The sequence below is a fragment of the Lingula anatina genome, chromosome 10 (assembly GCF_051362555.1).
Source record: "Lingula anatina isolate TDL-2025a chromosome 10, LinAna3.0, whole genome shotgun sequence".
NCBI lineage: Eukaryota > Metazoa > Brachiopoda > Lingulata > Lingulida > Lingulidae > Lingula > Lingula anatina.
The window spans coordinates 18004281-18026249 of record NC_141776.1 but is presented as its reverse complement, the minus strand read 5'-3'; the positions used below and the strand labels follow the sequence as shown (position 1 = coordinate 18026249).

The following is a 21969-nucleotide window of genomic DNA, read 5'->3' as shown; positions in this document are numbered from 1 at the left end:
AAAAAAAACTATCGTTAGAAAAACTGGTGAGTATACGAGTACATAGGTGCTAACGATAACATACTTGTAGCGAGCACTGTAATGCAAAATGCGAACGGTTTAGCCAGATTTTACTATTTCTATAATTTTCTTTTTGTCGGCTCCAGACTATTTTCAGAATGACAAAATTACGCTCTGATTATCGATAATTCAACACTTTTATTATCAAAGGATTATATAAATTGACTCCAGAATAACGTGCCGAAAGAAACTCTAGACAGCAGAGCGTAATGCGGATGATGTGGCTTTTGAACGGAAAGAGTTACCTATAGGCAGCGTAAATTGCGAACCACTTAAAATAAGCACAGATCGCTTAAAAGAAACGCAAAGAAGCCAAAATTCTTGATAATAATAGCCAAATGAATTGTGAAACGGTCAAAAGAAACACTCTCTAAAGCAACGTAATCACCCAAAATAAATCACAAACGTAAGTAACGAGTAGTGGGATATAAAACGAAAACCATCGTATTTTAAATAAGCCACAGTAGAATATACCACATTTCTATGAATATGGATCTCATACGAACAGTGGTTGTCCCTTTACAATTATTATATACAAGAATGCATTCCCTGGAAACATGGACTCTAACTTCCTTTCTCGATCTCCAAGAGAGCATTCAGAACACCAAACCAAGGAGTTATAACAGAAGGAGATTACACGCGTGGGGGCGGAGCCCGTATTACGGTCTCTCATTGGTCGGAATGAATAGAACCCAGAGAACAATGGATGCCTATCTCTGTTACGCTTAATTGCTACTCTCGTTTAAATCTCGTTTGTTAGTATCTGTGCCTTCGTCTGTTGATTTTTGAGGACAGAAACAGAAACGGAGTCCCAAGTTTCTAAAAAATGAGAGAAATACAGAATTTATATGATATTACGTTGGACAAGGTTTTCAAAAAACAGGTAAGTGCTTTTAAATGCATAACTACTCGAAATATGAAGATAAATTGCAACTTTTATGCCGTGGGGTCTCACTGTGTAAGTGTCCAGCTCCACGTCGATCTCGCGAGGTGGTGTGTGGAGCATAAATATTGCACGAAAAATATTTCCCACTCATAACAAGTGCTTATAAATATAGTATCAGATGAAAAAAGTTTGGTCTTTATACAGTTGCAATTGTTAAGTAATTTGTGGCAATAGCAAAGAATAAAACTTAGGTGCACTTTCAGTAGCCGAATAACAAGCAGATGCTTAAGCCGCCATCTTGTTAATATTTCGAAAAAAAAATTACTCCAAAAGACATTTTCCTCCTACTTTTTGAAACTTGTGTCACATGACAGTCATAAAATTTAACTAATTGTTATGTGTGCAACACACTTGCTTGAGCAGTATTGTTTTTTTTTTTTTTGCGATTTTACATGTGGTCTAGCTTGGATACGACAATTGACAATTTTCATGAGTTCCAATCAAAAAGTGTTACGCTTGTTACGGCCAAAAGCCTTACCGCTTTTTGTACTTTTCAAATGCAAGATTATAAAAAAATTTGGTGTGTTTAGATTCTTGAACATCTTGGTCGTGGCGTGGTATATATTGCATGGATACTGCTCCAATATTTCTTGAAAAAAATAACCTGATTTGTTCAGAATACCAATTTTTTACTCTAGTGTTATGGGTAAATGTACCATTTTGGCCTTTACCTTTTTCATGTTTAAATCTAAAAAGACTTATCATGACAGTTGGTCATCATTTTTCTTCTCACCATGGTGGGTGGCTTTGGAGTGGTAACTTTGTTGTTAAAGTGAAGTGCTCAGTTTTTTTTTGACTGGAAAATTTTGCCTCCACCCAGCATTTTCCATCATGGCGGTCTAACAGGAAGTTTGACTTCACAGTGTCTTTGGTATAGTTATTTTTAACTTATTTAGTCTTCTTTTTACATATATATGTTTTAATTCATATTAAACCTTTGAAAAAAGAACACACATGAATCCTGGTGCTTCTTAATTTAAAGTCTTAAGGTTTTAAGTTCACCTAGGCTCCACCAATTACTTAACCTGTTATCTCACTACACATCTCTCTTTGAGTCAAGGTGTGTAAGACACACCTTATTGTGTAAGACACCTCTATAATTAAGGGGTACTTGCTTCTCTACTTAAATTATACTTCACTACTTTGGCATGTTAGGTGGCAAGCTTGGATGTTTCAGTTCATTTTAAGAAAGAAGCTTTGCCTTGGTGGTTACAAAAGAATAGAACTCTATTAAGGTTTATTCATTACTTGAAATTAAATATTTCATCTTGTAGTGTTGAAACAGAAATTCTCTCAAAATTGATAATGAATTTGACATGCATATCTTAACACTACTCAAGTTTTTTTTTCTATTATAGATGTGGGAGAAGGCTGCATTGAATATATGAATTATGGTCAGGCTGGAAAAAATTAAAATATGTCAATGAAAAAAGGAGGTCAGCGTGTCTGGGGTAAGTTACTTTTGTCATAATGCCTAAGATGCATTAAACATTCACTAACAACAGTACCCTTTTTAATTTTTTTTTCAAAATACAACAACCTTGGGCATTTTCCTTTTAGCAACCAGCCTCTCTGAAATCCCCTTTTTGTCCTGTCAGAAGAGTAGGAACCAGGGCGGATTTAAATAATTTCTTGTAATAAGTACAATTTCTTTCAATTTCTTGGGGTTATTAGCTTGTGATCATGAATCTTGATGTTCTATATAAATTTAGTTGTAAATTGTTCATTTATGTGGTGAACATTATTTCAGTCAAGTCATAACAAGACACATTAAACTTCACTGCGTAATTCTATAATGTCTACATGGATACTAGTAGTTCATACTGCTATTATTATGTTTTTTTTCTAACCTACAGGTTTCTCTTTTTTCTGAGTGGCATGGCATTAGCAAGGCAGAAGAAAAGGCCCTGAAGAAATTCTCACTTGAGTTGTCCTTTTTGGAGAAGAAACTGGATAAGACTGGCCAACAGAGATTGCATTAAATTAATAGTGCTCCTTCATGACATTTTAAAATATTTTCAGTCACCTAACTGACTCTATACATTGCAAAAGTGGACATAAATTTTATGTTACTGTTACGTGGAAAAAAATTCAAAACCTATATATAAATTGTTGAGTGCCATGGTATAACAGTCTACTTGATTGCCAGTAAAATTTGGACTGTTTCAGTGAAATTTCTTTAAAGCAGTCACTTACTGGCCCAGTTAATTTTTTCAGCTGTAACATGTACTCCAGTTCATTTTATAAATGTAATTACTAAGTGTTCTCTTGATTTATAATAACCTTTTGAAAATCCCATGTTTTTTATCCTATTTGTAAGAATTAGCCACTTTATCTTCTAGGTTTTTTTTCATTCAGCCCATTACATTCTCAGACCTTGCTGGCCTGTGAGTGGAATAGTATCTGGCACAGACTGGTATCAGCAAGTCAGATAAAAAAGAATATAATTATTTCTATTTGCACAGTTGAAAAAAATTCCAACACAGACTGAATAAAAGTGGAAAACTATAGCAACTTAATCATTCTTATGACTTCATTAATTACTGCTTATGTGTAAAATTTTGTTTTTGTTCTTCTATTGATATAATAAAATGGTTTTACTCACAGATGCTACTATCATGATGCTTGAGTATAGAGTTGACTTAAAAGATATTTTAAGTTAATATAGTAAATAATAGTTGAAATTCAAAATTCTCATCTTTATTTGTTTCACTTTAAAGAGCTGTTAATACTAAAATTTCTGATATATTTTGAATATAAATATATTTATGAATGAATAAAAATTATACTTAATGTTTAGCACTGTGCACTTGTTTACCGACAAATAAGAAGGGTTAGTATGTGTCAAAATAATCCTGAAAATAAAAAGGGAGATTTCCAAGATAAAGAAATTTATAACGAGTATTTAGTAAACTGACATGTCGTGGAATTGCCTCAACCTTTGATTAAAATTTCACTTTAATGCATTATGATATTAAAATTATACCGAGTGAGAGAAAAAAATACTTAAAGAAATTAAAAACCAGTCACAAAGCTTAGGCACTGTCTCAATGTATATGTTTATGGGACCAAAGGGCAGGGGGGTCCAAACGTTTATGTATTAATATTATGCCCTTTGGCAGTGAGGACAGACGTTCACTTGAATGTCATTTTCACAAACCACAGTTGGGACGTTTTCTTTTGACTTATCCTTGGTGATTTTTCACTGTGTTGTGCAAAAGAAAAGCCATCTATCACCGACTCAAAAAAACTCATGGCGACCATCCTCAGTCACCACCTTATAATCGCTTTCTACGATATCGTTCCCTCCCAGCACCTCGTCCAAATAACTACCTGTGAAAAAAATCGTCAGCATACAGCGCCGCTTTGACACTACTGATCTCGAATTCTAACGCGAAATAACGCATATAAAATCAATCTCCAAGCGGAGGAGAGCGACCCAGACGAAACCTTGAGACAGGAGGCCCCCCGTAGCTAGCTCCGCCCACCGTAACAGACATCGGACAATAGAAAGGCTTGCGTGTAATCTCCTTCTGTTATAACTCCTTGACCAAACTAACAGATCCGCGGATCAAATATGGCCGACTTACTTGAATACTTAATGCGTAAACCCCGCGAAAAATCTATTCAATGTCCAATCGGAAATTTAGCGGCGGGCTTTTTAGAGGGTCGCCATATTTGAGCCGGGGATATGTTAGTCGGCTGTCCAAAAAGGACGAGAACTACACAGGAACTAATCTACAAAACACACGATAACATTTACAGCTTTTTAAACCAAGTTCTTTTAAGAATTTAAATTTAATATTAAAATATTTATTATACTTTACCCTAGTGCACAACACCTACAGGTAGTACTATACATTCCATTTCCCCGAGACGGACATAAATGTAAACTTGTACTTTTTTAAATGTAAATCTCTGATGCGTACTTGCATATAACTGACACTGTGCCAAAGCACATTTGCTTCTAGACACTTTGAATCTTTGAATAGACATCGTAACTCTGCGTATTTCACTGTTAGAACGGGGCTCCGTAACCCGAAAGCATCGCGAATTGCAACCGAGCGCAAGGGTCTTTATTCCATAACTCGGGATTTACTCGCCCCATACAATAACCTCGAAATACATGGTGATATCGCTATTCGCAGTTCGTGATGCTTTCGCGTTACTGAGCCCAGGGCCTCATAACTCGAAAGCATCGCACATTGCGACCAAGCGCAAACGTCGCGATTCCATAACTCGCCCATACTCGCCCCATATTATACACTGTAGCCTGTAAGTGAAATCGCTATTCGCAACGCGCGATGCTTTTGAGTTCCAGGGCCTTGGTCTCGTAATGATAGCTTTTTACCATCTTAGCCTGCGTTGTGTTATGTATTATCAGATATTATGTATCTGTATCTGCAAAAATATTTTTAAACATGGCGACAGGATAGATCTCAGGTCTCACTTCTGGAGCAATTTTTTCATTCAATTCCTTCTTCACTACAGCTTCTATATCAGATTCCCTCAGTTCCTTTGTCTCGTTGCACATGTCCTTGTCTTCTAATTCCCCTTTTATATACTGCAGCGAAACCACTGAGCTCTGTGGTACATCCTCTTTTTGACAATCCTTTTTTGAAGGCTGAAGTGGGACTCTAATGCGCATCTCTTCATGCTGCTCATGTTCACATTTGTCCATAACACTCTTTTCACTCTTTTCACATTTAAATGGGTTTTCTTCAGTGTGGTGCCTTTCATGTCGTATGCAATTCTTTTTGTGACGAAAACCCCTATCACAATGCTGGCATTTGAATGGTTTTTCTCCAGTGTGGATCATTTCATGTACCCTACATTTACTTCTGCTGCTAAAACTTGTCTCACAAAACTGACATTTGAATGGTTTTTCTCCAGTGTGAATCCTTTCATGCTGTAAATAATTCTGTTTAAAAATAAAACGCTTCTCACAAAACTGACATTTGAATGGTTTTTCTCCAGTGTGAATCCTTTTATGCTGTAAATAATACTGTTTAACAATAAATCCCTTTTCACAATACTGACATTTGAATGGTCTTTCTCCAGTGTGAATCATTTCATGCTGTAAATAATTCTGTTTAGTAGTAAAACTCTTTTCACAATACTGGCACTTGAATGGTTTTTCTCCAGTGTGGGTCATTTCGTGTACCCTACATTTACTTCTGCTGCTAAAACTCTTCTCACAAAACTGACATTTGAATGGTTTTTCTCCAGTGTGAATCATTTCATGCTTTTTACAGCTATTTAGAACACTAAAACTCTTTTCACAATACTGGCATTTGAATGGTTTTTCTCCAGTGTGGGTCCTTTCATGTCGTATACAATCCTTTTTGATGCAAAAAGCCTTCTCACAATAATGGCATTTGAATGGTTTTTCTCCAGTGTGGGTCATTTCGTGTACCCTACATTTACTTCTGCTGCCAAAACTCTTCTCACAAAACTGACATTTGTATAGTTTTTCTCCAGTGTGAATCTTTTCATGCCGTAAATAATACTGTTTAGAAATAAAACTCTTTTCACAATACTGGCATTTGAATGGTTTTTCTCCAGTGTGGGTCCTTTCATGTTGTTTACGATTACTTTGAGTTCGAAATCTCTTTTCGCAATACTGGCATTTGAATGGTTTTTCTCCAGTGTGAATCATTTCATGCTGTAAATAATTCTGTTTAGTAATAAAACTCTTTTCACAATACTGGCATTTGAATGGTTTTTCTCCAGTGTGGGTCCTTTCATGCTTTTTATGACTAATTTGAACACTAAAACTCTTTTCACAATACTGGCATTTGAATGGTTTTTCTCCAGTGTGGATCCTTTCATGCTTTTTACGACAACTTTGAACACGAAAACTTTTTTCACAATACTGGCATTTGAATGGTTTTTCTCCAGTGTGAATCATTTCATGCTGTTTACATAGATTTTTGACACTAAAGCTCTTTTCACAATACTGGCATTTGAATGGTTTTTCTCCAGTGTGAGTCTTTTCGTGTTGTTTACAGTTTTGTTTAGAAGTACAACTTTTTTCACAATACTGATATTTGAACGGTTTTTCCCCAGTGTGAGTCTTTTCATGTTGCTTATATTTACTTTTGAAATAAAAACTCTTCACACAATACTGGCATTTGAATGTTTTTTCCCTAGTGCCAGACATTCCATTCCTTTTCACAACAATAACCAAAGGATTGTCACGCCTTTCCGCTTTCAAGCCTTATAGGTTTATGCAGTTATATGTGGTGGTCCTAGTTGTCACATAATTGGCAGCGTCCGTCTCAGTAGTAAGAACAATAACCGTTGCTGCTGTTGCTGAACGTCGTTTCCAAACCAGCCTTTGTTCTCTTTTGTTCTGCATTCACGAATAGCCAATCCTTTATCGGCAATTTATCCAGTTTTTCAGACATTTGCTTATTTTTTATCATATATTTCACCCCTGGCGTGACTTTACGTACACATCTATTAACAATCCACCACAATACATGTATCAATTTTTCTGTTGTTCTAACGTTCGGTTATTGTAAGCTAAAGCGAAAAGTCAGTCTTTAAAGTCGAAGTACCTTCTGTCGTAATCTACAGTCTTGTATGATGCTGCCCGGCCGTTTCCGCTTATAACCACCGTGAACAACAGCTTCAGCAACACAAAGCCACAAAGAACTCGGTTAAAAAGGAAATGTGCTCTTCTTCGATTCTACTAGTAGTAGTCTAATACCCTCCAGGACAAGCCACAGTCCAGAATTAGTTTTTAGACAAAAGATAAATTATTTTTCCCATGCTTTCCTTACAGATCTTAAATGTTATACATATCGTAGAATTTTCAATCACTGTTAATATTTTAACGACAGATTTTGAAATAGAATTTATTATATATCTTCTTCTCCTATAAATTCCTTAATAAATGGATTGTGTACAAATAGCAAAATATTCATCAGAATGTCCAAATTAATATACAAGTCAGGACTCGATAAGTCGACAGCATCATAAATTCCGCCCGCACGCAATCAATTAATTTACAAATCTGATGATCAGACGGCAACCAACCGCACTGAGCGATACTCGCCGCCGTGCTTCTACGCCACCGATCGAAACGCAAACTTTAAGGTTGCAGCAATATAGCTTCACTATTTTTCATTTTGCTAAGGGATATTGGAATCATTGCGCCGTCAGAGCAGCATTCATCAATCATGCGTACTGGGGTGTACCTGACAGAAACAGTATTGCTTCATTGGTTAATGGAACTATATATAGGCCTATGGTCTCTCGAGGCCTAACTACACTAATATCGGCCAGTGTGTTGAGAGAAATTGGAGATTTTACAAATTTTGTTTTATTTCATGGTACCGTTTCTGGGATAAAATTTCAGAAATAATATTGAATTTATAGAAAAAAAAAAGATAACATATATATTTTAGACCAAACGACTATTCGGTTTGATCAAATTTGAGATATTTTACTTAAAAGTAAAATATAACGTACCGCTTAAGAGACAATTTATATTCACAAAGGTATACATCACTGATATCTTCGGGAAAATCAATTGAATATATTTTGGTGACAACACTTGAAAAAAAATTATTAGAAAACCATTTATTTCTACACAAGACAAACTAAGGTTGATTGCAAATAAGCATTATAAATACCTGTACTATCTTATCAGCTAGACTTTTTGCACAAAACTAAAAAAGCCTCAGATGATGTGTTCTCTCTGTAAATTACAATTTGAATCATGATAACATACGTCATATAATATAAATACAAGATAATTGCAGACAAGATGGACACTAAGATTTGGGCATAGAGAACAAGGGAAGCCTGGTAAGAGATGGAGGGATAAGTTACAACAGACGAGTAGTGATAAAAATTAGAAAGACAGAATGCCTGGACACTGAAAGAAGCATGCTGAAGCCTTTGTCCAACAGTGGAACACGTTAGTCTCTGGATAATGATGATGACAATGATTTATTTAGAGTCTAATATCCGATTATGTTCATCAGACATCGCAATTAGAGAAGGAAAATAGTGTAAGAAAATTACCTTATTAGAAAACTAAATGTCATTTCATTGCTTACAAAATTTCACTAAAAAGACATTAAATAACTGCCAAAGCCGTAAAATCGCAGTTATAAAATTTTCCAAAAAGACGCATCTTTAATTCGTTTCAAAAGGGTCAGTGAAAGCTGTATGTGGGGTCATGAATACACAAATATAAACCATGGCATTGTATAAGATTATTTAATGAAAAGGTCTGATAACATCCGAAAGCGATTTATCCACATCCGTTAGAAGACATCTTCCTACACTTTGCCAAAGCGGTTGTCCTCATAATATTCATATCCAGTGTCTGCCTGCAAGTCGCCGGAATGGGCAGTACTGGGCAGAAGTTCACAGACACATTGGTCATTTCCAGCACAGAGAATATTTATGGCCACACACTGCCAGTGTTTCATACAGGAGATGCTGCATTCGATGAGGCTCTCCACATTCAGCTTGGATATGGGGACGAAGGGTGCGCGCGCACCTGCTGCTACCCGCCGAAACCTGGTTGAACTTGTAATGCCTACAAATAATAGAAACTAATACAACTTAATACGCCGGCTTTGATTGAGCGACGTCGTCACTATTTTAATCATAAACATTATATATGCATGCTACTATATTTCAAGTGGGAACTATTTGTGTTGAACATACCCTGAACAATGTAGGAACAAGGAGACTTGCGAGAAACCCGAGGACCCTGCTCTTACCCCGGTGTCTGTCTGTGAAAGTGATTTTGAGAAACAGCCGTACACTCACCGCGAACCTCCACTTCACAAAGCTGCAAGTTATACGTGTCATTGCCAACTTTAATGATCAAGACATATCGTCCCCTCAGTGGTGACCCACAGGACAGAGACGTGTTCCCCGCGGGTGCCGCCCCCGGGTAACTGGCGCAGAGTTTGTACTGGATGAATGATGAACTATCCTCGTAAGAGGTTCCAACCCTCACTTCGAAATTATTCAAACGGTAAACTGGAAAAAAAAGAGCAAATTCCCCAATTTGACTTAACGCTATAACAATATTCAATGCCATGTAGCCACAAATTAAACATAAAAATCAGACATGGAAACTGCAGGCGGTGTAACCTACTAGTGTGTAGCAAACGTCACTTTATCTGAGCACGTGGTCACACGTAATTTTGTCCAAATTCCGTATGGTAGTTTCAATCACACTAGTTTTTCAGTTCGTTTTCGTATCCTCTACGACGGCCGTAGGGAGGGGTTTCCACACATTTACATTTCTCTGGCTATTTCTGTGCAATGTTCGATACTGTGTTCCATAGCCAGAGTTTTTGCACAAAAATGACGTCACCGCACAGCTAGTCTGTGTTAGGGTAGACCTACTGTTTCTAACATTTCTCACAACGCGTCCGTTGGGTATTACAGTAAAATATCACACAAGTGGCTATAACACAAACAGTAACGTGTTACGCGTACCACAATTTAAAGTGTATAACATAAAGAATTCAACGAACCAGTAAATCTACAACAGATAATAAAATCACTTACAACGCTGGTCACCACGGTTTGTTATTATGATACCAGCCACCCTCGCCGTGGTTTCTAAGTCCACCAGCCACCATTGCCCCTGAATTGCCTTGGTTTGGGCACAACTCCCATGGGACATGACGTCGTCATAGTTACCGTCCACAGCAGCACTGGCATTGCCGCCATTATTGTGTGTGGAACTTTGATATGCGGGTTTACCTCTGGCCAGATTCTTCGTGTATCCTCTGCACAGTGGTGTACCTACTGGATAATAATAATAATAATAATAATAATAAAATTATCAGTAAAATATCAAATTATATTTTCATGCTAAAATATTTGAAAAGACAGCTGAATACACGGATGAAAGGCGTTATGGTACCGTGTTACTTTAAATATCAAACTAACGTCAAAATCACATTTTCAGTGCATGTACAAATAAATTAAATGATGAAATTCCCCTTATGCGTTCTACTAATGCCAAACTTACCCAAAAGTATTACAGAAACTCCAACAGAAAGCAGTCGTACGGCCACCATACTCAATACGTTGTCGTTATCCCAGCAGCAGAGGGCTTCTGATGTAAGATGCTTGCATTCAAACTACTTAAATGTTCCGTTGTTGCACCTGATGGAGTTTTGCAATGAGTAGGGTTACTGCAGAGAATTGCAGGAGAAATGGTCTGTATTGTCGGTAAAATAATCAGAAGAGTGCAGACTTTTCCCAAACTGATGAATAATTTAATGAAACACCGAGTTTCTTATGTCACATTACATCAAACATCATAAAATAATCATCTCTGTGCTGATGCAACTTTTACTCGACCTGCCAACGCTGGTTGTCAAAAAGCAATTACTTGTTGTTTTTTTTTTTTTCAAATTTCTATAGGTGCACTTACATTTCCATCAATCACGGAAAATTTCGCCTGCTCCAAATCAAGTGAGTGTACACTAACAATCTGTAAAATGTCCGTTACCATGGATACATTGCATAACATATACAGTTTCACGATTGTGTATTAATTTTTCTTCGTCTTTTGGAACCATCTATATACTGACAGCAGATCAGCCGAAGTTTCCTTTTTCTCCCAATCTATAACGATCTTTTGACAACTGACAACCCCTGTAAATTTCTGTCTCATTTAACGTTTACTTACGATTTTCAGTCTTTTCGAGAACATTTTTTTTTTTTTACATATCTAATGTTGTTCTGTAATGAATGTAGCAGTTCGAGAAGTGTTTTGGGAAGTCCTTCAGAATGTCGTAGAACAGATTAAGCACATTTATTGTTTAATAAGAATAACATTATGTTCTAAGACAGATTGAGGACCGTTAGTGAGCGTTAAATGAAACAAATTTTCGCAGGGGGATTTTAGCAATACTTTAGGGCAGGGGGAAGAGTGCGGCCGTAGTTTGAATTAGTTTATAATTTTAAACAGTACATTATTATTTTGAAGCCATTTGCTACCTTCGGCAATTTTCGTAAAGCTTCGGCATGCGTGACAGGTATCATGTATTGTCAATAACACTACACCAGATAGCAGGATTTGCTGGCCGTGTAGTAACGTCCTTGGCTGCCAATCACGGCGGAGTGGGTTCGCTTCCCATTCAATCCCATTTTTCTTTTTCTTTTAGGCATACATTTAAATAAAGTTTAAACGACAACTAGAAAATGTCTTTTTATATCTGGAAAGTCAAAATAATTTTCTTCATACACACTAAAACTTGTTCCAGCAGAGACAATCCCACTATTAAATCAAACGCGCTCGAGGCTTGCGGTATATCTATATCTGCCAATACCCACGTTTTCGTCTCGAGACGCAATAACACAGAAACAATTGTCACAAAAATAGTCAAATAGTGCATATTAATTCAAAGAGCAACGATTAGTAAAGGTTTCAAATTGTGTCGCCCTGAAACGTCAACTTTCTAATGAGTCCTAACTATAAAGAAAAACGCGGTTTCCACGTGTCGTGTATATTTGTCTATACAGAGTTCAGCAGGCCGCCGTAATAGGAAGAGGTGGTTCCCGTTTTCTGTGCTGTATTTACTCGTAAAACAACGTGTGTGTGTGTGTGTGTGTGTGTGTGTGTGCGCGCGCGCGCAAACAAAATTAATGGAATAGATCGCATATTTTGCCCTCTTCTCTACAGCAGGTTCATCTGCGAGAGTGATAAAAGTGTTTTTTTACATGTCATGAAAACGCAAGTGAGGTGGACAAAAGTACAACCCCAAATATTCCCAAAGAACATCGGTAGACTGAATCATCTAGCAAAGAATGACAGTCTTCCCACACCACAAAAGTCTACTTCTTAGCCGAGTCTTTCTCTTTCTTTTGCGTCTTAAGATAGTGAAGAAACTTCTCCAGGTCTTCTAGACTTTCTTTAGGCTCCTGGGGTCCACCTTTGTTTTTCTTCGTCTTCTCGTCTTCCTCCGAACTTGGCGAGTCCCACCTCGATCTCCGCGGGTCAACAGGCCTAACATCTTTGTCACCTGTCTCTGCGTCACCGTTCTTGCCAGGCTTAACCTTTGGTTTTTCGGCCGACATCTTTGGGGTTTTGTTTTTCACCAGTAGTGAACGTGGCATGAAGGACGACGGCTTATTTGGTTTAGAACCCTGAATGTGCTGCCCTCTGTTGTCCTTTCTAATTTGAGGCTCCCTTTTATCTTGGTCGTGAAGTTCCTTGCGTTGGTTTCTCTCGGTAGGGGATTTTGTTTTCAGGTTTCCATCGTCTTTGGTTGTGATTTTCCTGGCAGATTTTGTGTCCGGTCCTGACCCCGAACTAGAGGTACCTGAAGCACTTGACCTACTTGATGACCTTGAACTTGAGGAAGACGACATATATCTTTTGCCAAGCTTTTGCCTTGTTTCTGACCTTGACTTTGAGCTTGAAGTAGATGCCCTATGTTTCTGAGCAGATTTTGAGCTGGATCTAGATCTTGAATCAGAAAACGGGCTTCTATCCTCTCCATGGTCTTTTACTCGATATGTACTCTCATATTCTTTCAGGGAGGTATGTTCTCTATCCCAAGTGCCTTTCAATGGGGTCTTCCTGTACACATCTTGGTCAGAGTATCTGCTTTTTGTCTTGGAACCACTACTGTTCTTTTCAAAGCCGGGTTTTATAGGACGATTATTTGGTTTGTACTTAGTTTCAGTTTCTTTGTTGTGCATTTTCTTTGTGTTCTGATAGGTATGGAAGTCATCTTCTTCTTCAAGTGACCTTGACCTGTGACCTTTTCTCTTATCATGGCCCTTTCCTAAATCTTCTTCAGGATATGATCCGTAAGCATCTGACTGACCATGCTGGGTCAACATGTCACCTCTTGGTGACTTTGACTTTTTAAGATAGCCGGTAACAGTCACGCTTCTTGTTTCAGTTTGGTCATTCACATCTCTGACCTCAATGTATTCTCTATCATGGTGATGGAAATCAGGGGATGCCGACCTTGACCTACTTCTTTGTCTCATCTTTCCTCTCTCTTTAGAGTAACCTTGTTCCTGCTTTTGCTTCCAGTTTTCTTCCCCCACCAATAAATGTGTAAGGCTTCTTTCTGACCCATGTCCTGAGGTGCCACCTGACACAACTCTCCTCTCCTCATGTCTATAGTTCTGGGCATCTTTATCAACATATGCTTTCGTACCTGGAAAGTAATGCTGCCCTTCACCTCCATGTCTGTCTATGTCACCATGCTTGTCGTAGTGAAATTTCTTATCTCGGGAATCTCCTTTTCTGTACTTTGGGTCGTAATCACTTTCACCTCCATCATGTCTTTTTCTCTGAGGTGCTGAATGAACAGTTATCGACCTTGTGGTCAAGGTCACATTGTCATGACCTTGACCTCTACTATCATGACCCTGACCTCTGCTGTCTCTGAATAGATTGTCCATATTAGGATCATGTAAATGTCTGTCTCTTTCTTCTTTGTAACTTTTCCTTCTTTTTCTGTCTCTATAATCAACTTCATCATTTTCATCTCTAGATCTTTTCTTTCCGTATTCATCAAAAACACCTTTGGTATCCCTTTCCCTTCTTGCCTCATAGCCTTGCCTTTCCACATTGGTTTCTGAGTAAGTTTCTCTTGACTGTCTCCTCTCTGGGTGATCTTTTCTCCTCTGCTCAGGAGAATGGTACTTTTCTCCCGACCTGCTCCTTTTCTTTTTCTTTTTCTTTAGCCTGAAATTTATGAATTAACTTGAGAATTAAATTTCCTTAACAGTGAACACCATCCCCTCCCTTAAAAAATAATTTACAATTTCTTTTAAATCACACTAGCTATAGAAGAATCCCCTTACCTGCCCTGTTCCCTATCTTCCTCTATCAGTTTTCTCAGCGTGTCAGCCGTCTCCTTAAAAACTGGTTTCTCAGCATTCCTCGCCATAGGGTCCCTCACAGGACTACTGCTCCTTAAATCTATAACTTCATCAGGATAAGACTGATGTCTTTGTTCTATATCTTGCTAATAAGCAAAAGGAGAATAGGTCAACATGGTTTCATCAAGGTCATACAGAACAATGTCAAGGTCACCAGGTAAAATGGAAGAAAATTGGAGAAATCCAAAAAAAAAGATTTCGTCCACAAATACAGGTGAATGATTCATTAAATTAAATTTATTTTGTTACAATATATTGAAATTTGTTAAATACAATCAATATAAGTCATTATAATTTCAGAAATTTCCAAAAATGTTCGATACCAACCGTTTGCAATCCAATATTATAATTATAGACGCACATGTCCAATGTCCAGAATCATGAGAATATAGTGTTTCCAGAGGACACCAGCAGGATCAGGTTAAACACAGCAGCAAATAGCCATCAGCGGATGAAATAGAAAGTGAAACCAAATATGTTAGCATGTGTTATTTTACAAATGATTGCATTACAGCTATTATTCTTTGTTTGCATGAATTAGTTTCTTTTCCTCTATTTGTTTAAAACTTGCCATGAGACACATTCATTTGTGACTTACCTTTCAAAACTAAAATGTGCAGATTTATTGGGTTTAAATTTGAAACATCACAAAATATGAACATTTTTAATTTATATTAAAAAAAAAAAGAAAGAAAATCTTAACAAGGAAATTCTTCATGCAGTAAAACGGTGTTATATAACTAAGGCGCTTTTTACATCAAGCAGTAAGTCCTCACTTTCAACTAAGATCAGTTTTTCACATTTATCTTTTAAAAGTGAAGTATCACTGTAGGGCTTTAATAATGGACATATATATATATATATATATATACTCACTTCCGGTCAAGATAAAAACACTTTTTACCACAATAAAAAACAAGATTCAAAAACATCACCTCACCTGTCTCAGGTATTCTTCTTCACATTTTAAATGACGAATGCAATCGCGAGCTTCAATCAAATCGGGTTTTAATTCCACGGCGCGTTCGAAATACTGCATAGCAAGGTCCTTGTCTCCTTGATCTTCAGTGCTAGAGGCAAAAACAGGTAAGAAAGGAATCAGAAAACATTTTTTTTTTCAAAAGGGGAGATACAGGCCAGTTTAAAAGTATTTACACGTTAAGATACATTTAATATAATTCATTAAAAAATTAATTGCTCATATGATTACATTCATTTCAGTCCTCAATCAATTACTCATAGGTCATTAGCTATTTGCTGCAGTAAACAATTGTCTCCAGTATCCAAAACTTTGAAACTCTTAAAACTGTACAAAACCAATCACAGGCAACATCAAAGTGCAACACCTGTGCTGATTGGCTGAACACCAAACTACCCGTGTGACCAGCACTTACATTCGCCCATGCACCACCAGTGTCTCACAGAGGTACTTCCTGGCATTCTGGTGTCTGGGATTCAGCTCTAAGGCCTTCTCAAAATCTGCAATGGCCTTGGAGTAGTTCTCATTGTTAGCAAATCTGAAAACAAATTTAATTAAATACACTTATAATAATAATAATTATTATTATTATCATTTTTTTTAATTATAATTACTATTATTATCATATCCTAGTATTTTTTTCCTCATACAAGACAAAAAGATATGTGTCTAAAGTTAATATCATATGCATCAGTCAATATGGATATTTACATTATTTAAAAGACCCCATCGGCTATCATGTGATAATAAGATATATACGTAAATATACTATTACCCAGAACACTCTGATCTGGGCTCTAGCCCCCTATCCACAGATACCCCCACCTTCCAAGTTCACAATCCCCTACTAATAACATCACTAGCTGCCCCTCCTACTTACAGAGCTCCCCTTGCCACAAAAGCTTCCACATTTTCTGGATCTATTTCCAGTGCTTTGTTGAAATGCTGCACAGCTTCCACGTATCGGCCATCTTTGAAATGGCTGATGCCCGCAGCAACACTGGAACACAATTATGAGAATAAATTTTTGTTCCTTTGTATTTGAGATACATCTTGACAATGAACAAATGGAAAAACAAGTTTTACACTTACTATGTTTTGATCTTCAGTAAATGAAGATCTACTACTACTGAATAAAGGGTCAAAAAATGGCTTATTAGGTACTGAGGTAAAATTGCATTTAATATTTCACATGGAGGCCACTTGGTTGGGGAAACATCTCATATTCTGAATTCAAAATAAAAATGTACCCTGTTTAGACTGTAGTAATATAAAGAGTAAAATAGCATATTTTAGGAGGTGCAAAATTTGAAAAGATACCATAAAAATGTCTGTTAAAAAGTTTTAAACTCATCTTACCTTTTTAAAGCCCACTTTGTTGTTTGGATCTTTCTTAATCCTTCTGCCGTTTCTGCCTCTGGTATTTTAAGCCTTTATAATATACAAAAGTTAATATCAACCTTTCAGCTACAGCATGCAATTTGAATTTCAGTATTATACTAGTCTTATAACAACAGTTTATAAATGATTTTAAATATCTATTAAATAAAGCAGAATATGGAGTAGAGAAATGCTTCACCTATGAAGGCCTCTCATTAAAGATGGTGGTGTCTCGTCACTCAACCCCAACACACTACACAGGAAGGACACACAGTTTGGGTTACTGAAACCCAACTCTGACGTCAGCATCTCCTCATATGGCTTGCCAGAGGACTTTGTAAGGCGTCTGTAATTTTATAAAAACTCATCAGTAATACATACAGGAGAAGGATATTCATTCAATTATTTACCAACTTGAAAGTGCTATTAACAGAACTGTGCAACAAGGTCTGTGTGGATGATGTTTTACCATGGAATATATATAGTTTACACAGGAATTTGACCTGTCTGAACAGCATAGGCTATCTGTAACAATGACTTACTGATAGTGGACTGGCATTTCCTCATCTGCAATCAAACCCTGAAAATAATCCATCACATTAATTTCATTTGTGTTACTTTTGGCCTAATTTTCATTTTTTGTACCATTTTAGGAATGAGATATCAAGTTTACTCCACATCAATTCAAATTTCAATTTTCTACACTACTTGGCTACAGTTAATATATTTTTAAAAAAATTCTACACAAGGTGGCAGCACAACTCACAATCTTCAGATTTTCCACACCAGGTGGCAGTGCGGACACCTGCAGGGACACCACTATTTTCTCTTTGTCAGGGTCAACTTGTAGAATTATGCCTGGAATTTTAGTAAAAGGTAGCGAATTCCTTTCAACAGTGCAGACCAATCCTCCCAAAGAGACTGAACTTCATTGAATTGGACACATAAGACATTTGCATCAGATAGTATGAGGGCAAGTTTCATGTTCTCCTGATTGATGCTACATCTACTGAACTTTCACACAGAATTAAAATGTGGCAGTATTTAAAGAAATATTGATTATCTACTATGGTTTCATCTTATTGGATGTTGAAGACCCATCCACATACACACACACAAACAGACAATACAACAACAACAACAAAACTCACCTCTGACTTTATCCTTGATGGTGAAGGCATCAAGAGGACTCTCGTGAGCGTAAAGTCTGGGAACTTCTCGCAGCGGACAGAAACCCTGAGGAAGAAACCCTTGCTAACCTAACACTAGTTACAGAGCATATCCATGCCAGATAGGAAATATCGCATGTTTGGCACATTTCAAATACTCAAACAATCAATTCCTCAGGGTGATCATCTATGTCAGCCAGAATGAGGCAAGAATCTGACAAATGGGCAGATTTGGTGGGTGGCATAAATATAAATGACAAGCTTTAATCATTCATTGCCTCTCTGTCTCTCTGTATGTATGTATGTATGTATGTATGTATGTATGTATGTATACTTAAACAAAAATCTCATACATACTTTAGTGAAGACACAGGGGCTTTCTTAATTTTTCTTTTTTTGTCATTATTGTTCTTTGTGGGCTTTTGCATCCTTTTTCTGGTACTCTTCAACACATTTAACATTAAATTTGTCTTTTAAGTAAACAGAGTTATTTTACAGCAAAAAAACTCCATTCATCTTGAATATGAACACACATAAAAACAGTCTGCATGCATGCACACTAAAGCCAGCAGAGTCACTGACCTCTTGAATGCAGACTCTCTTTCTTTCTCTCTCTCTCTCTCTCTCTCTCTCTCTCTATATATATATATAGAGAGAGAGAGAGAGAGAGAGAGAGAGAGAGAGTAATTATGCACACACACACACACACACACACACACACGTACACACACAGACAGACAGAAGATCTTACAGTTATTCTTAGTTGGTCTATGTCCCGAGCCTTTCCATAGTCTAAAGCCAGCAGAGTAATAATCAGACCACTCTCCTGTACTGCTGTCACCACGCCAACAAAAATGTCATTCTTCTGGGCGCACTGAAAGTAAAACCATAGCTGGGCATGTTCACATCAGAACTAAATCAGACAAGAAATAAACCAGCTGACTTCATCAGATTACATTATACATCAAATTCTTCACACCAAAACTAAATTGGAACACAAACAGACAAATGACATCACCAGAAAACCATATGACAAAGATAGAAATCTCTAAAATCAAACCATTTCTTCCATGATCGAGTCTTAAGGACCTTACTGCAAATAATTGGCCTCTGTTAATATTATTACAGATCCAAAATGAAAACAATTATTTCTGGGAGAGCTCACCTGATAAAAGTGTTTCCTGCACTGGCTGGGTGAGACTCCCATGAAGGCTTCCAGAGGGGGCATCACTGCATAGTAATCTAAAAAACAATGATTCATATAAGTTATGAACAACACAGACACACCATTCTCCTATTGACTTTCATCAGTAAATTAACACCTTTAATCTGTATTTGCTTTTTGATGGGATATTGCATAGAAATATAGAAAACATACCTTCAACTTCATGTTAAACAATTTTAAACTTACCAATTGGGATATTGCATATATTTAAAAAAAATACCTTCAACTTCATGTTGAACAATTTTAAACTTACCAACTTCTAGACAATTTTTTTGATATATAACATATCACTGCGCAAGCTTTAATTTCAACTCATGGGACTACATTGGTCACATTTAATAGTTTAGTTTAAAACTATTTACCATGAATGCTCAACAATACTGCACAGCTACAGTATGCTTAGTATAGATAAACCTCCATCAGAATAACTTTGACTTCATTAAAACTACTTACCTTCCACTGCCTTTTCATTCTTAACTATCTCCACCACTGGGGGAAGAGACGGCGCGTACAGAAGGTCTGATTTACGGGACAAAAAATGGTTCAGCTTGCGCCTGAATTCTTCATCACTGAAACAGTATTAATCAACTTAGCTATATTACCATCCAGCTGCAAGTATAATTATACAATTATTTTTTCCATTGAGGTCTGCCAAATGACACTGATTAAAAGCTAAAATCAAAGTTCATTTTATCATAATGTGTGTAGCTATTACTCCCAAGGTCTCTTAGGGTACATGAAAAGATCCCATTACCGCAAGTACCACGTTCATTCTAAACACCTCTGGTAATTTAGTGAGTGTAAGCCCATAGGCAAGAGGATTAATGTGATTCAAAATAAATTCCCCCTTTTGGATGGGAACAGGTCCACATGAATCAAACTTCAGACACCCCAACCCATTTTAAAAAAGTTTGACTATAATACAGTCCTGTACATACTTGGGATCGCCCTCTGGTGGCCTGTATTCTATGGCAGAGGGAACAGGAAAGCTGCTGAGCGTCTGATCAGATTCCAACAGGTCAAGTAGCTCATTACCGTGGTAATCCACCACCCTCTGAATAAGGTTTGGGTCCATGTCTGCTTTCTTAGACGAAGCTGCAATAAACAAGAGCAGCTGGTTTTATAAATGTGTGTAGAATACTAACCGCAGAGTTAGGTAGATCACAATCCGCTAGGGGCGCTACAGTCGTAACTATCCACGGGCAGTGAAGTGTAAAACTGAAGTCGGCCTGCTGACAGTTCGCCTATGGAACCCCTTTTTTAAATCTCTCTTTTAGCGCCGCGTAAAAAAACTAATACAAGCCATTAACTAAAAAAGTTGTAAATCAAAGAGTAAAATCCGGTCACGTGATTTTCCCATGTTTTCTGTCTTTGACAAGTTTCGGTTCTGCTTGTTTTAAGTTTTGCCTCTACAAAATGCTAAAAAATTTCAGGCAAGTGCTGGTATCATCTTTTTGAAATTTATATCCAGCAAAGTTTATGAAATTTGCTATATTATGTAGAAAAATCATGAAATTTGAAGGTTGCGAAGTATAGTTAATTTAACCCGCAATATTACATGATGTGAAAATTATCACAGGGAAATAGCTTTGCCCTGATTAGTCACAGGCTATGTGAGCCAGACAATAGGCTGAGCACACAAAGACACACAGGGTGCTCTGCTGCGCCTGAGTGATCACTGCTGGTCAGTGGGCACAGGTTTTGAGCTGAGAAGTGTGGACACTTTTGGTGGATTTTTGCAGTTAAAAAACTTCAATATCTTTGTTGCTTGTAGGAATATTTAAAAAATTCCAAATGATTTCATCCGGTTTTTTGCATTAACTTTCAGATGATATAAGTATTTTAATTTTCTGATCAGTTTGAAAATTTTTCTGATATACCTAGCAGAGTAGAAAGGGTAATATATGAAACAGAAGAGCGAGGATATGAAGTCTTGAGAGAGAGAGAGAGAGAGAGAGAGAGAGAGAGAGAGAGAGAGAGAGATGACTCCTTCTTACCTTAAAGCAGCGCTTAATCCAAAAATTGTTAAAAATCAACCGTAGTGTGAAGCATTGATCTACGATAAGAAATTCACAATAACCAAGGGGTTTTCACAGACGAGATAAACTCGTTGCGGCCATGTGTGCTTTTATTTCCAACCTCCAATATGAAAGAGTCAAAATAAATTTTCTCATCTAACACACTAAACACATCCGCAGAATATCACCTTTGACAAACGACTGAAGCACGCGTTGATCACGTATCTATTTTTTTATAGGTACAAAACACTATGTTCTGCCTTAATTGAAACGACACCTCCTTTTATCAT

At 37.1% G+C, this 21969-nt stretch overlaps 3 protein-coding genes and 1 long non-coding RNA gene across 7 annotated transcripts; 1 reads left to right on the top strand and 3 right to left on the bottom strand.

Moving 5' to 3' along the window:
• The first annotated feature begins 171 nt into the window (after window positions 1-171).
• LOC147759708 (uncharacterized) lies at window positions 172-3614 on the top strand. 3 transcript variants are annotated; one of them, XR_015331322.1, is made up of 3 exons: window positions 172-943; window positions 2365-2457; window positions 2863-3614. It is a non-coding gene; the product is annotated as an uncharacterized LOC147759708 (long non-coding RNA). The 3 variants fall into 3 exon arrangements; XR_015331324.1 differs by lacking the exon at window positions 2863-3614 and adding an exon at window positions 2567-2797 and having other exon boundaries at window positions 2365-2442; XR_015331323.1 differs by lacking the exon at window positions 2863-3614 and adding an exon at window positions 2567-2797.
• A 1145-nt stretch (window positions 3615-4759) lies between these two features.
• Window positions 4760-7669, bottom strand: LOC106177237 (uncharacterized). The gene has a single exon (XM_086996960.1). It carries the CDS (start codon window positions 7167-7169, stop codon window positions 5394-5396), a length of 1776 nt encoding a protein of 591 aa, XP_086853086.1. The 5' UTR covers window positions 7170-7669; the 3' UTR covers window positions 4760-5393.
• LOC106177236 (fucolectin-like) lies at window positions 7096-12030 on the bottom strand. Its single transcript, XM_086996963.1, has 4 exons — window positions 11025-12030; window positions 10556-10798; window positions 9803-10018; window positions 7096-9566 (listed from the first exon to the last, which is right to left on the bottom strand). Exons 1-4 carry the CDS (start codon window positions 11071-11073, stop codon window positions 9304-9306), a joined length of 771 nt encoding a protein of 256 aa, XP_086853089.1. The 5' UTR covers window positions 11074-12030; the 3' UTR covers window positions 7096-9303.
• Window positions 12031-12193: 163 nt separating this feature from the next.
• On the bottom strand, window positions 12194-21820 carry LOC106177257 (uncharacterized). Of its 2 annotated transcripts, none has more exons than XM_086996958.1 (15): window positions 21659-21820; window positions 20600-20756; window positions 20115-20230; window positions 19602-19678; window positions 19188-19310; window positions 18419-18503; window positions 18034-18125; window positions 17810-17847; window positions 17467-17613; window positions 17247-17318; window positions 16768-16887; window positions 16303-16425; window positions 15849-15978; window positions 14831-14994; window positions 12194-14711 (listed from the first exon to the last, which is right to left on the bottom strand). In XM_086996958.1, exons 2-15 carry the CDS (start codon window positions 20734-20736, stop codon window positions 12839-12841), a joined length of 3297 nt encoding a protein of 1098 aa, XP_086853084.1. In that variant the 5' UTR covers window positions 20737-20756; window positions 21659-21820; the 3' UTR covers window positions 12194-12838. The 2 variants fall into 2 exon arrangements, with proteins under 2 accessions (XP_086853084.1, XP_086853085.1); XM_086996959.1 differs by having other exon boundaries at window positions 20600-20745; window positions 21659-21818.
• Between the last annotated feature and the right edge of the window lie 149 nt (window positions 21821-21969).